General features: G+C 39.7%; 1 protein-coding gene and 1 long non-coding RNA gene across 4 annotated transcripts in view; one reads left to right on the top strand and one right to left on the bottom strand.

Moving 5' to 3' along the window:
- LOC136420396 (advillin-like) overlaps nt 1-14,589 on the bottom strand; it is a 40,766-nt gene that overhangs the window by 2,366 nt on the left and 23,811 nt on the right. The window contains exons 12-23 of one of the 3 annotated variants that reach the window (XM_066407286.1): nt 14,511-14,573; nt 11,519-11,619; nt 10,788-10,925; nt 10,214-10,372; nt 9,432-9,527; nt 8,024-8,107; nt 7,421-7,573; nt 6,860-7,063; nt 6,487-6,609; nt 6,008-6,076; nt 5,295-5,381; nt 3,326-3,436 (exon numbers count right to left, since the gene is read on the bottom strand). In XM_066407286.1, coding sequence (XP_066263383.1) covers nt 3,326-3,436; nt 5,295-5,381; nt 6,008-6,076; nt 6,487-6,609; nt 6,860-7,063; nt 7,421-7,573; nt 8,024-8,107; nt 9,432-9,527; nt 10,214-10,372; nt 10,788-10,925; nt 11,519-11,619; nt 14,511-14,573 — 1,388 coding nt within the window. The remainder of the gene's footprint in view (nt 1-3,325; nt 3,437-5,294; nt 5,382-6,007; nt 6,077-6,486; nt 6,610-6,859; nt 7,064-7,420; nt 7,574-8,023; nt 8,108-9,431; nt 9,528-10,213; nt 10,373-10,787; nt 10,926-11,518; nt 11,620-14,510; nt 14,574-14,589) is intronic. The other 2 variants (XM_066407287.1, XM_066407288.1) reach the window with 2 other exon arrangements.
- On the top strand, nt 435-2,021 carry LOC136420398 (uncharacterized). Its single transcript, XR_010753203.1, has 2 exons — nt 435-1,232; nt 1,701-2,021. It is a non-coding gene; the product is annotated as an uncharacterized lncRNA (long non-coding RNA).

A 14,589-nucleotide genomic window follows, 5' to 3' on the forward strand; every position in this document is an offset into this window, starting at 1 on the left:
TTTTCCCACTTGACTCAGGTGAAAATGAGTACACTACCAAAAATATTTTTTCTTATTTTTCTTGTTTTCTTGTTTTTTCTTAAGGGGAGAAAGATTTTCTAATACAAAGAAAGTTTGAGAAAAATCAAGAAACACTCAGCAAAATCTATATATGTTAATTCTTGCATGAAGAGTTTTATTCTTGTTTTTCTTAAGTGAAGAAAGTAGTTCTTGTATAACGCTCACCTACAAGAATCTTCTAGAAATTTAAGTAAAACTTTCTTTTTCAGTCTTCACACAAGATTCATTTCTTGTTTGGTCAAATGGAGTATTTTATCAAATCTACCCATAAGATTTTTTTTCTTGCCATGTGCCCATTTTTTCTTAAATTTGATATCACTAAGAAGAATATTCTTGAATTTTCTTGATGTTTCTAATAAATAGATGTAAAAAGTCTGGGAAATGTGATTCTTGTTTCTGTTGGTAATATTTAAGAAGAAACAAGAATTAGATTCTTCATTACCTTGACCGAATACTGTTAAGAAAAACAAGACAATCTAGAAATTCTAAAACAAGTTATAACTTTCATAAAATTCTTCCAAGTTCTTGGTTTCTTTGTTCAGAAAGTTTAAGAAAGATGATTCTTGTTTTTCTTGGTGATATATAAGAAGATGCAAGAAAATGTTTCTTAACTTAACTTGACTAATACTAATAAAAACATGGAAGAAAAACAAGAAATTCCAAAACAAGCTATCACTAGCATAAGATTCTTGAATGTTCTTGTGATTTTTATCAAGAAAGTCCAGAAAAGATGATTCTTGTTTTACTTGGTGAAGAATTTTCAGATGCATATAGTTTTTCTTGTGCTAACTTCTGTTTAAAAAGTTACTGAATTTGAATATCAAGATATGTAAAAAGCCAAATGAAATCAGAATGATATTATATTATTTTCTAGATATCAGACGGTTTAAGAAATTAATTCTCGGAACAAGAATGCTAATGAGGCTATGAATCATGGGAAATTAATCCCATCATCCTTTGCTCCAAAATTTGAATTCAGGCCGTTGGTAACTTTTGTCCTTAGACATATCTGTCTGATGTGCGTTAGATCTTACAATATTTAGGGCAAAGATGTGGCAGGTTTTGTAATGACACTTTTGTGCATCATGTGGGATCCTGTAGACAACATGGATAACATTTTTGAAGTTCCAAAATGCTACCCAAGCCAAGGCGAAGCTGCAAATCTGCCCCAGGTACGTCACTGCTGCCACCATGGAAATTATTACAATTTTCTAACTAATATGCTCAGTCTTATTCTTGTGGTTGAATGATAAAGCCAACCAGTTATTGCAACTTCTGTAACTTGAGTGCACGAATACCTGCAACATATTTTCAAGAAAAGGAAAACACATTTAATATACATCATGCTGATGCACGAATATATCTTTAGTACAGTGGGAGGGGGGCGATATAGGTCCTGATTGACAATCATTCACCATAAAGTCAGACTTTGCAAGGAGATTGTCCCGTGTGTTGTTCTAGGCTTAGAAACCAGTTGTACAAAAGATGATGCCCCCATCTCAAGTTTAAAATGGTATTTGAATGTTGGATAAGGTGGATTAGAATGACAATCATGTTATTCGCATGAACAGTATCAGGGGGGAGGGGGGGCGATATAGGGATTAACAATCATTCATATAGTCTTTGTGCTTTTCTTCTAGGCTTAGAAATATGCTGGACCAGAGAAGATATCCCCGTATCCAGTTTGGAAAAGTCGTCAGTTATACAAACGACAACACTGCAGCACTGACAGTCAGACTGTTGTAGAACTGCAATTAATTCACATGCAGGCAAAGTATCAGGAAAATGGATGCATGCATGATGACGAGATAGGGGCGAATTACAAATTGACGATGTTAGGAAATATCACAAATTGGTAATTGTACCTGCAACATTTATCTAAGAATTATTGTTAACGTACAAAACAAAGAAAAACTTGCACTGAACTTCTTGATGATAATAAATATGTTTGGAACATACTATCAATTTAGTGGTATTCTTGATACAATATATTAATCTTGAATTAAGTAACTGTTTCTAGGTTTTTAAGGAAATCAGTCTTGGGGAAAGAAAGGTACAAGAAACACTTCTACTTGCATGAAACTTATTGTAGCTATAAGAAATTCAGTCTTAAAGACAGTAAGTTTATCTGGTACAAGAATCGTAATCTTACATCAAGGAACTCATTCTAGGTGTAAGAAATTCAGTCTTGAGGACAGAAAGGTATTCCTGGTACAAGAATCTTAATCTTAGAACAAGGAACTCATTCTAGGTGTAAGAAATTCAGTCTTGAGGACAGAAAGGTATTCCTGGTACAAGAATCTTAATCTTAGAACAAGGAACTTATTCTAGGTGTAAGAAATTCAGTCTTGAGGACAGAAAGGTATTCCTGGTACAAGAATCTTAATCTTAGAACAAGGAACTTATTCTAGGTGTAAGAAATTCAGTCTTGAGGACAGAAAGGTATTCCTGGTACAAGAATCTTAATCTTAGAACAAGGAACGTATTCTAGGTGTAAGAAATTCTGTCTTGAGGAAAGAAAGGTATTCCTAGTACAAGAACCCTGATCTCAGAACAAGAGACTCCTTCTAGGTGTGAGAAATTCAGTCTTGAAGAGAAAAGTATTCTTTGTACAAGAATCCCAATCTTAGTACAAGAAACTCATTCTAGGCCCAAGAAAACAAGACCTTTAACCTTTAACAAGAAATTCAATCTATGTGTAAGAAATTTTGTCTTAAACATTCTGACTGCAAGAACAATATTCTAGAAGTATTGGTTGAATAGCTGTAAGAACAAAATTCTTAGTGCAAGAAAAATATGGGTTTCTTGAATTTGCTCAAAACAGGGACTTTTTGAAATTCTTGTACACAGAATAATGTGCTTCATGCAAGATAAATTTTCTTAGTACAAGAAAAAACAAGGAAGAATAAGAAAAATAAGAAAATGCATTTTTGGTAGTGTACCTAGCTTTGGTTAGGGACGTCCTATTGGATGTGACGTAAAGCAAAGGTCATGTGTTTGAGGATAGCCACACCTCGAGCAGATTCAAGAGGGCCTGCATGCTCTTTTCCAGTAGGCATAGGCAGCCTACTTAATTACAGTAACTGCAAAGCCGTCTTAGTCATGTGATTCGTAGCGAGACCATGTAATGTTGCGTAATTGTCTTCCTTGATTTTATTGAAATAATATGTTGGGATTCTTCTGAATTCAGCATAAAGCTCATTCAAGATCTCAACACACGTTTTCCGAGTTAACAAATATGATGTAAGAAATTTGAAGAACTCACTTCCTTCTTAGTTGGGTCCACACCTTCAGGAAGTTCCTCTGCAACCAGCTCGTCATAGGAGAAGGTCTGTCCTGGCACGAAGTTCCCGTTCAAGTTCATCTGTCCGACATCCTACAGAAACACACAGGTCCAATACTTTCAAGTCTTCTTGTCTTACATCCGTGAATGAGTTTTATCAGGTCAGTAAAATACTGGATATCAAAGTTCTTTGTACACAACCAAGTGGTTACACCTAGCTGACGTTTCGGTGTAATCTCCAAGCAGATCTCCACGGTGCGCCGAAAATCGTATATGCTAGTACAGGGCGGACTGGAGCTTCTCTGGCTGACTGGAGCTTCTCTGGCTGACTGGAGCTTCTCTGGCTGACTGGAGCTTCTCTGGCTAGCATATACGATTTTCGGCGCACCATGGAGATCTGCTTGGAGATTGGACCGTCTGCTGCAGCGCAGAGTAGAGCCAGTCAATATTGCCCCGAGGAAGGTGACAGACGGTTACCAAAATGTCGGCTAGGTACATAACACGGTTGTGTACAAAAGAATTTTGTCATAAAATCTTCCTTTCTAACTCAGCCTTAGGAGTATCTTCCCAGAAATCGTTCATAAAAAAAACAAGTGGGTTGAAACTTTTAAAAAGTATGTTGTCAAGACTTTTAAAAAGTTATATAATGATAATAATAATGTTCCACTTATTTTTTTTTTTTTGTGGCATGTTTTTGTGTGACAGACTTGCATAGTCAGCTCTGGCGTTAGACCTTGGAATGTAGGATTATGACAAATATGGTATCAGTTTAAAGGTTATTAGATACCCTTTCCAGTGATACATACAATTGGTAAAGTATTAATCAAGAATTTAATGATTGATCAAATCCAAGTTTCCAAACTTTTTGTGCTGAGTGAAGTAACATGTACCTGAAAGTTGGTACAAATAATCATCTCTACTGTCTGTGCAGACAATTCAAAAATAGATGAAAATAAGCCTGGAAGTCTTTCTTAAAGGTACTAGTTGATTGAGATTGAGATTGTAACACATTGAAGAACTAAAATTACAGCAGAATCACACAAAGAATAGATCGAAGCACACAGAAGAAGGTAAGATTTGATTGATAGAAGTCAGTGCTTAGAATAAAGCAATGATTGTGGTGACTCAGTTTAGGGTAAAACTTTTTTTTTTTAAATCATCTCAGTTTGAGCTATAGGAAGATTGGTGATTGTTTTGTCTTTCAGTATACCTACCTGGTTGAGAAAAGATAGAAACTAGTACTGCTTCTTAAGGTTCAGTGAGAATGCCTCCAGTGTAGGCATTACATTAAGATTTATCAATCCACCTTCAAGGCAGATTATACCTTTACAACCTAACGCTCAGCTTGGTATCTTCAACTTACACTTATAATTAGCAATATCCAGTATCTTAAGAAACAACCTTGCACGTGCATGGATCCTTAAACTAGTAACAGTCCCAGTAAGTTCCAACATTAATGTCAGTATATCATTATGGCTAGCCAGGGTTTAATTACTTGCATGACACCCCCGCTAAAAAAAAGGCAGCCCAATGTAAGTTGAATGTATGGTACAGTGGAGGCTTGGCATTCTTCCCAGCATTCATTGCAATACACATTCCGCAATAGGCTGGATGGCTGTAATACTGGTATAAAGGACTTGTACCACTACCCTCCCTTCTGTAGCCAATCTGTGTGTGGCCTATGGGCTCTAGAAACAAAGATTGGCACTGCCCTTAATAACTGACAAGTGAGGGTAGGACTTAAAACTTAGATAAAGGATGTTGTAAAAGATGTGACTGGTTTTCGTGATGTTCCGAAGATACGGGGCCAGCGCAGCAGACAGGGTGAAACAAAGACAGACCTACGACATCGACATTCCTAGCAGGAGGAACACGTTAGTTTGAAGAGGAAAACGACGGTTACACTTTTGCCGCGAGGGCGAGGAGAGAGTTTCTGTTCAGTTGTGCATACCCTCACTGGTTCCCCTGCCACTGTGCTGCCGCCTTTCTTTGGTGATTTTCCGTCAATCGATGATTTTGCCATACTCTGTGTGATCAGCTGATGAACAGTAAAACGTGCAACAAGGTGAAATCTAACTACAGAAACTAGCTAGCCTAGAACTAATCCACTAAAGGTCCAGTCACACATAGACGACTATGATCTTCCGACCTTCTCCAGACCATGGTTGGGAGTTAAGCCAATCACACAGAGCTGACCATGGCCTCCCGACCTTCTCCAGACCACGGTAGGAGTTGGCCTGTCTCACAAAGCCGACAATGGCCTCCCAACCCTTTCCAGACCATGGTTGGGAGCTAGTTGTGAGCAAGGTCATCTGTGGTTGGGAGTTGGTCGGCGACATTGCCTACTAGTCTTTAAAAGCTAACTATACATTTTGAAAAATCACAATCAGTAAAGTCTTATTCTGCTTGCATACTAGAATAGGATGGATTCCAGGCTACTACAAAATCTTGGGAAGGTCATGAATGTGTGACAGGGACTAGCTACAGCTAGCTTCAACTAGATGCATATCTCTTAGCTACAAGTCTGAAAAGGAAGGCTGCACTTCTTACAAAAAAGACTAAGTTTTTTAAAAGAGTTTTCTGAGTCAGGAAAAATAAAGTTTTAACTTAGGCAGGGTATGGTGTATAGTGTAAGAGAAGTTCCATGTCTTAAGCAATACTTACAGTAGTGACATCCACAACGGCACTTGCGTCTCCGAACTCAGCCTTCAGTTGGTCGTAGCTCTTCCCTTCCTGTATCAAATAACAGAGAGATTCAACAGTAGAAGTAGCAGTAGGAGTATCCATTATTTGATTATACTGCTGCTGGGGTCCCTGACACAGGGGTGGGCAGCAGTCGGCTAGGCTTCACACTGCTCTTCCAAGCGGCTCTGTCCAGCGGGTCCACACTGGTACACTGGTACACAAACAATACTTGTTTGAAGACTCACTTCATGCCAATCTACTGGCAGTGTATTCAAATAAGTACGGACACACACCAACACAAACAAACAAACCGAAACATAGACTCCAAACACTGCGTCATTGAGACCGCTGTTAGTAATAATAAATAGTACACATCTGTTCCGAACTTTTTGTGACAAAAAATTGTCTTCCCTGACTTTATCATGACAGAACAGAGGGTGCATTCTACATGTACGTACACTCCACTTGAAGGGGTCCCAGGCCATGAACCAGCCAGTAAAGGTCGGGGGTTCGAATCCCATCTTGACTTTGATGATGGGGGTGTCGGGGTCTCTGCCACTTGGGTCTGTGTCCAGGTACTCCTAAAAAAGGAAAGAAAAGAAACACATTCATAGTAAAAAAACTGTTATTAGTTTCTTCAATCATAACAATTTCTAGTGCCTCAAGCACATTTAAGGGGACAGGCTTACAACCCCTCCCTGTAAAAATATAACCTGCTACTGAAATAGCAACTTGAAGGAAACTTGCTGCCATATGTGCCACTAGGAACTACAAGGGCACTGAACAAAGGAACAAACCAACCAACAAGAGAACAAACGTAAATCTCCCCACCTTGGTGATGCGTAGGGACTCCTGTTTCTCGGTGGCATTCGCGTCGGCGCCGATCCAGACGAACACCTGGTCCCAGGTGTCCAGCAGCATCACATCGTCCTCCTCAAGGTCGTCCTGTGTGTAGTCGCTGATCTCGTCCACCACGACGCGGCCGGTCGCGTTGGACACCAGGAACAGTCGCGCCGGGTTGTCCTGTTCCTCCTCCTGTCAGGAAAAAATAAACATTGCAGATTTAAATAAACAGCCTCACAGTTGAGCTCCTGGTTTCAATTAGTTGGTAAGTGGGAGACATCGGTTCAAGTCCTGGGGTCAGGACATCTCGGTTGGGGCTGCACCCATCTTTTGATGCTTGAGGAGGTGCCTTGAGCTTGTTAAAGGGGAAGGGCTGGCAACCTCTCCCTGTAAAAATATACCCTGCTACTGAAACAGTAAGGAGACTTGCTACCCTATGTGCTACTAGGCACTACAAGGGTTTGAACCAATGAACGTGTGTAAAGGTTTCAAAAATCAAATCATCTGATGAAATACGATTATCCAAGGGAGCCTTTTTGTGTCACTCACCTGCAGACGTGGGGCAGAGGCATAGGGGGCCTTGCCTCCAATGGCGTTCCAGAAGTCTGGCTTCTCCTGACCTTCAATCACGATCTCAGGGTCGCGTTTGGAGATCAGACGAGAAACGGTCTTCGCCATCTCCCTTTCGTCTCCACTGGCACCCTAATGAGAGACAATACACATATTAAGTATATGCTTGTGGTTTATTTGACTGTCTTTTATTACACACATTAGGTTTTTATAGAAGAATAAATTGTCAAAAAACGGTGTGAATATATTTAAAAAAGAACAAGTAGTGAATATATGGTAATCTAACTGAATGTATTAAATGTAATTGATTTTTCATATCATTCATTCAATGTATTTGATTTTTCATAGCATCTATTCAATGCATTAAATTTTGAATTTTCATATCGATCAAGAGGGCATTTGAGGAGAGCCACCTCGAGCACGTTAAAGAACCCATCACACCTGTCACAAAGATCCACCCCGGTGTGAGTGGATCAAACCTTACAGTCCAGTCTTATACAGCTTGAATTTACTGTAAAAAACTGGTGTGGTGCCTAAAGGTGATTTACTAATTAAATGTGAAGCAGAGAAAGTTTTCCCTACCTTTCCGTACCACAGGTGCACGTTACTGGGGGACTGCAGAACGAACACGTCGTTGGAGTTCAGGGAGGCAGCTCTCGCGGGAACCTGTGTCGGGGGTAGGAGAAAACTTTAGTGGCTGTTTTTCCAGGCTGAACACTCAGTCTGCTAAGGTATCCTTTTGGCACCAATTCTTATTGGTTACCAGGTTATGCAACAGAGAGAAGGTTAAACTTCTGTGTTTTTTTGTTTGTTCTTTGTTTCAAAGTAAGAACATCCAAAAGTGATTTTGAAGGAGAAAAAAATGATTTACACTTATAATATTCATTTTTGGCTATATTATGGTTGTCTTTGATGAAACCATAAGTGTTTAGTATAGCATCATTTGTATCAACTTTGTAAAGTTATTCTAGAGCAAGGAGTATGCAATCATGTGTTAAAGGAGTACACATGTTCATTCCTAGGTTGTGCACTAACATACAGTTCACCAAAATTGTTCAAAAGCGAAAATTCTTGCAAGATAGTGAGATGTTCTGGGTAACAAAGTGAACATTTTGGTGATTTCTCTGAAAACATTGTTCTCTAAAGAAGACAGACAAAAAAGAGGTTAGGTCTGCTAAGATAGCTGTTTAGCACCAAATGTGTATAAGTTATATAGATAGGCAGCAGGGAGAAGGTTACATGTAATATGATGTCTCTCTAAAGCCTGCATGTTAGTAGACAAGACACAGACTACAGCTGTGAAAAAACGTATAAGTAAGATTTTTTTGGCACACCAGACAATTAGATACTCACCACCTGCAGATGTCCAAGTAAGTTAGAATAACGACAATAATAAACCTTGTCAATTACTAGTTCAAACTTTGAAATATCTTTAACAAAATATTGGAGATACTTGTCATAATTACATGACATTGTATAACTTCATCAGTTCAACATAAACACTCATTTTTCTACGCAGAGCCATGTCTGTGGCCTAAGGTATTATACCTTTGGCCACAGACTGCTAAACTGGGCTGAGGTTTATAATAAGATGGTTCATAGTTTCTACTGCAAATGCAAGAGCTCAAAGGTGAAGGCCCCTAACTTGTAAACAGTTCTTGTCTAGACCATGTTTGATACCATGTCCGGACATGTTTTGTTTTGTTCATGTCTCAAGGGCCGTCAACTTTGATATATTTCTCACAATGCATCTTGCTGTGCATGTGTAGTTTAAACCATGAATCAGCTTGTTGATCCAAGAACGAGAAAAATAAGAAACATTAGGTTCATTAATCATAAAAATAAGTGATGACATTGTTTTGTGATCGATTTTTAAGTCAGAAAAATTCATCTACAAAGTCAAGGTTGTGTAGCCTGAACTATCCATGTGTTAGCCTAACTATCCAAGGCCCTCTAGAACCGACGTGCCTGATTGCCTGATGAGTCTTACCTCGATAGCTTTAGTGTTGGTCTCGTCCGTACCCCTGACCTGGAACAGTCTGGTGTCCGCTGCCTCCGACTGGCCGCCCTCCCTGGAGGTGCCGCCCTGATGGACAGGAAGAAAAACAACTTTTAGTTCAAACCTCAGTGCAAGGACCACATGACCAATTTTTCCACTGTCCAGACTGGACAGGTTTTTCCGCCAACCCATGACAAATGAGCGAAGTCAACATCGTTGTAGTTGAGGGAGGCAGCTCTCGCTTGCAATTGTGTCTGGAGTAAAGCCCCTGTCACACATTCAGGACTTTCCTGTAACTTCGTTCCTGACCACTCCCCAACCAAGGTCAGCACTGGGTTGGGAGTAGTCTGGAATCCAGTCTATTCCAGCTCTAGTTCACTTCTCTGATTGCATCCAAGCAGAATATTAAAGACTTTCCCGACTTTTCAAAATTCATAGTCCGTTGGCTCAGACAACTTTTCAAGACTAGTAAAAAACCTTTTGCAGGGGACATCCAGAGGACACCCTGTTAATTACATGCAAACATGTACACGTGTTCCATGCACACACACACACACACACACACACACACATTGCCACTGTAACAGTTACTTTTTCCTCATAACAGACACTGGGTGGAATGAAAATGCAAAGCTACAGGATAATTTTTAATCCCCCACCCCAACTTTGGGATGCCCTGTCTATAAATCCTAGCCAAAAGCATGACTCAGTGGCAACATGAGAAATGCTGCAGCCTTAAGCTTTGTGTTATGTACTAAGATGTTGTTCTTTACCTCATAGATGATGAGTTTGCCCTTGAAGATGGACAGGAAGTGGTTGGGTTCCTTGCCCATGGTGACGCGGACCTGGACTGGAGCACCGTTGTACTGGTCGTCAAGCTCGACAGCCTTCAAGGCGGATGTACCCAGCTCGTCTATTGTGGCGTGGCGACCCTGTCATGATAAACATGTTAGGACATTTTGGATGACAAGTGTGTGGACATTTTTTGGTATGTTTGGTATGTTTGCTTGTCTGTATGTAGTTATTTGAATGCAGTAAAGCGGCTGGTTCCAGATGCTAGGCACATAGGGAACTGACTGGAAGTTAGGTCCAAAGTCTTAGAATTGGTTTAAAATATTTCATTTCCATTTCCTGTCTTGGTTTTGTATCAAAAAAGATTTACTTGTGGGGTCTGTCCTTGGTGCTGATTGTTTGGTAGCTGAAAGCAGTACTGAAATGCCATCACTACATAAAAACCTGAAGTATGAGTCTTCAAAACTAGATTTACAACAACAGCAGGTCAAATCAACATGGCCTAATAGATAAAACAGGAAATTCACAAGTTGATAGGCACTAGCGGTTACCCACCTGCCAGTAGTAGATGATGTAGGCATCCCTGTTGCGGACCTGGTAGGTGTACAGGACGATGTAACAGTCCCCACCATAGAACTGTCCGTACGTGCTGGACTTCACCTCGACCATCTCGGGTCCTTCAATACGCCACACCTACACGGACAACACAGGGAATTAAGATGCCTGACGGGGCATGTCTTACAGCTTTCAACATGATTTTTGTTCATCGCCTCCATTTACGAAGGTACTGTTTTCAGTATGTCTGTTTGGGTTTCTGCAGTTTATATATATTTCATCATATTTCTACAGTATATAAAATATATATATATACAGGCACGTCAGATTGACAGGACGTGAAGGGTATAAGGTCAGACTTGGAAAAATGACAGAAAATATATGTGGTAGAAATTCTCATCTATCAACCTTGGCTGACAGCTGACAGACATTCCAGGTCATGGAATGTCTGTCAGCTGTCAGCCAAGGTTGATAGATGAGAATTTATCAACCTTGGCTGACAGCTAACAGACAAACAAACAAAGAAAGGAGGTATTCCTTTCTTTGTTTGTTTGTTGGTTGGTTGGTTGGTTGGTTGAATGGTGAACAAGATAACTTATAAAGCTATATGCCTACATTTCATGATTTTCAGTTACTAGGCATGCAATCAATAGAGTGCATATTATGCTCCCTTGTCAGAAGTTTTCCCTACTACTAAGTTTTTTTATTGTTTCACAAAGCATTATCCTCACCTGGACTTTACCAGTGCCGTCGTCCACCATCCTCTGTTGAGCTGCCTGTTCCGGATGTGCGTGGAGCGTCGCCGCGTCAAACGACACATTCTCCACTTTGGCTGCATGGGCAAAGGCAGCACAATGTAAATTATCACATTAAAGCAATAGGTAGCAAATGGTATATGAAAGGTACAATACAACAATGCTCCTCTTTTTTCTACCCACTCATTGAGATTTACCACATTTGTGGAATGATTGGCGGAAGAGGGGACTATCACCTTTTCAAGATGTCAATCCAGAGACCAGATTGTAAGGTTTGATCAACTCACACCGGGAAGGACCCCTACTCTTTTCGTTTAGTGTGGTGGGTTCTTTAATGTCCTCGAGTTGGCTCTTTTCAAATATGAGTGTCCCTAACCAAAGCTAGGTACCCATTTTCATCTGAGTCAAGTGACGAAATAAGTGTTAAGTGCCTTTCCCAAGGAACAACATTGGAGCCTGCTAGGGATTCAAATCCAAAACCTTCAAATTCTAAGTCAACAACCCTAACCACAAGATCATCTTGCCATTTTGTAAAAAAAAAATAGCAACAATTTGATAGATAGAAGTTTCAGTGAAGGAAAGAGGGAGCATTGTTATATTTTAGATAGAATCATACTACAGCCTACACTATAGATTAACACCTACGAACATGCTGTATATGATGATAATGTACAGTACATAACAACACAGCTATGAATAATTGAACTAAGATAATATGAATAAAATCATGCCATTCATTCCAACTAAAACAAGACTAAACCAAACAAGACAAACAACAAAACAACATGCAACATATCTACAAGATATTCTTTCTAGTTGGTGCAACAGTGCTACGTTAAAAGGTAAATACAAATACATAAATTAGATATGGACGTCTTTGGCAAAAATTGTTAATAACAGGACATCTGAAAGTATGTTAATAAAGTGAAATTATGACAAGAATACATGTGTATGCAGCACAAAGGTTTGCAAAGACAATTTCATACAAGTCCCAGACTTCGGAATAAAAACATTTTTAAAACGCTATAGGCCTTTCCATAATGTACAACTGAAAGCATAGCAGCTAGAGTTGATAAAAGTGCCCTCAAGTTTAATATAATTTTACAACAAAATATGTTGTCATAAACTCAAACACTAGAAGTCTGAAGCCTGTATGATATTGTCTTAGATAAAACTAATGCGCCATGCTAGTAAGTGCATTGTCTACAACACTTTCAGCCCTGAAACAAAAGAAAATGCAAGAAAACTAAATAACTGTAAAACAAATTCTATATAGGGGCAATAGTATTCATCACAGCCATTCTAATATAGTTTATAGTATACTGACCGACAGAGGCCATAAATCATTACATGTACAACAACATGTAGTAGGCTAGCTCCTGGTCTAAAGTAGCTACCGTTACTACTGACAGTACTATCACAGTAATCTTGAAAAGATGGCAACAGAACACAGATTAATTTCCAGAAATGCAGCGTTTCCATTGATATTACAAGAAAAAAGGCCCTCCATTTTCTGAAATTGATTTCACTGTAAACCAGAGAAGATTCAAACTACATATTTTGTTTGTTTAAGTTTGAACCAAATCTTCAACCTCTTCATTTAAGATTTAACTGTGACAGTTGCTTTCAGGAGTTATAGTTTGGATGAGCTACTACAGAGCTGTCAAAACACAACACATACACAAACACAGCTAGAACAATAGCCTGAGTGTCATCCTAGTTACAGTAGTTCCAGGACTACCATAGCCTTCAGGAACTAACTAGGATAACACTCTGGCTACTTTTACAAGGCATTCCCTTCAAGAAATCAGGCTGGAGTCAAGACAACAGGGAGATGACAGATCCCGACAGCTTTGAAGTAGGTCGATGAATACATTTTTCCTTAAGACTTGAGTACCCTTAATTCTTCACAATGTACAGTACATTTTCAAACACTCCTAAACCATACAATTCAATCCCTACAACCATAAGATTACATGTACTTCCGGATGTGACATACATCTCTCTTCTTCTAGTGATGCTGAAGATTGATGGATGTCTCTTGACTCTCTTATTGGTTAACCTGATAATTGGCATTCTCTCATTGGTTACCCTGATAATTATGTTGGACAAACAAGATCAGTCTATTGGCTCTCTCATTGGTTGAACTGCTAACAGTGATGGATATTCAGGATAAGTTTATTGGCTCTCTCATTGGTTGAATTGCTTATTGCCATTCTCTCATTGGTTGTACTGCTTATTGCCATTCTCTCATTGGTTGGACTGCTAATTGTAATGAACAGCCAGGATCTATCTGCTTTCTGTCCTGACTCCATTTTTGATGTCCTCTGGGAATGCCCTGTTCTAACAGCCTCTACACTAACATACACATACAGCAGAGGGCACAACGGCAGCTACTACAGCAGGTATCTTACTGGACAGTGGCACGTTGGCGACCTCACCAGACCTAAATTGGATTTATGTTACCCTGGACTTTATAATAAGAGTATTATGCAAAATGTACGAGTATGACTAAGAAGACTAAAAAACACACAAAGCCTAAAAAGATTTTTTTTCATTGACAAAACTTGTTGAGCGCTCTTTCAAATCGATCGGTTGCAGCGAGGTTGCCAACGTTGCCGCAGTCCAGTGAGATGCTGTAAATGCAGAAATGTTCATGGGGATTCAATTTCGCGTCAGGAAGAAAATGGAGTGTTTGCGGTGGTTTTGAGTTCGTATTTGAAACAATAGCAGCGCTACAGTCACACAATGGAGCAGTTTTTTGCCTTGGTTTTAAGTTCGCGGTAAAGAGTGCACCGCGAAAACCGCAAACATAAAACCACTGCGAACATTTCTGCATTTACAGTACCCGCGCAACAGTCTCTACCCTAACACAAACACATACAGCAGAGGGCACAATGAAAACTACAGTAACTACAGGAGTCAGGTGTTAGTGCTGGAGGTGCGATAATGTGGAGAAGGGTCGGACCTTGCGTGTGCCAGGCCCACGCTCTACCGGTCGAAGCCATGACGGGACTGGACGTATAGTCACCTGTTAGCAGCATGCT

This window comes from Branchiostoma lanceolatum, chromosome 15, assembly GCF_035083965.1.
Source record: "Branchiostoma lanceolatum isolate klBraLanc5 chromosome 15, klBraLanc5.hap2, whole genome shotgun sequence".
In the NCBI taxonomy this organism is placed as follows: domain Eukaryota; kingdom Metazoa; phylum Chordata; class Leptocardii; order Amphioxiformes; family Branchiostomatidae; genus Branchiostoma; species Branchiostoma lanceolatum.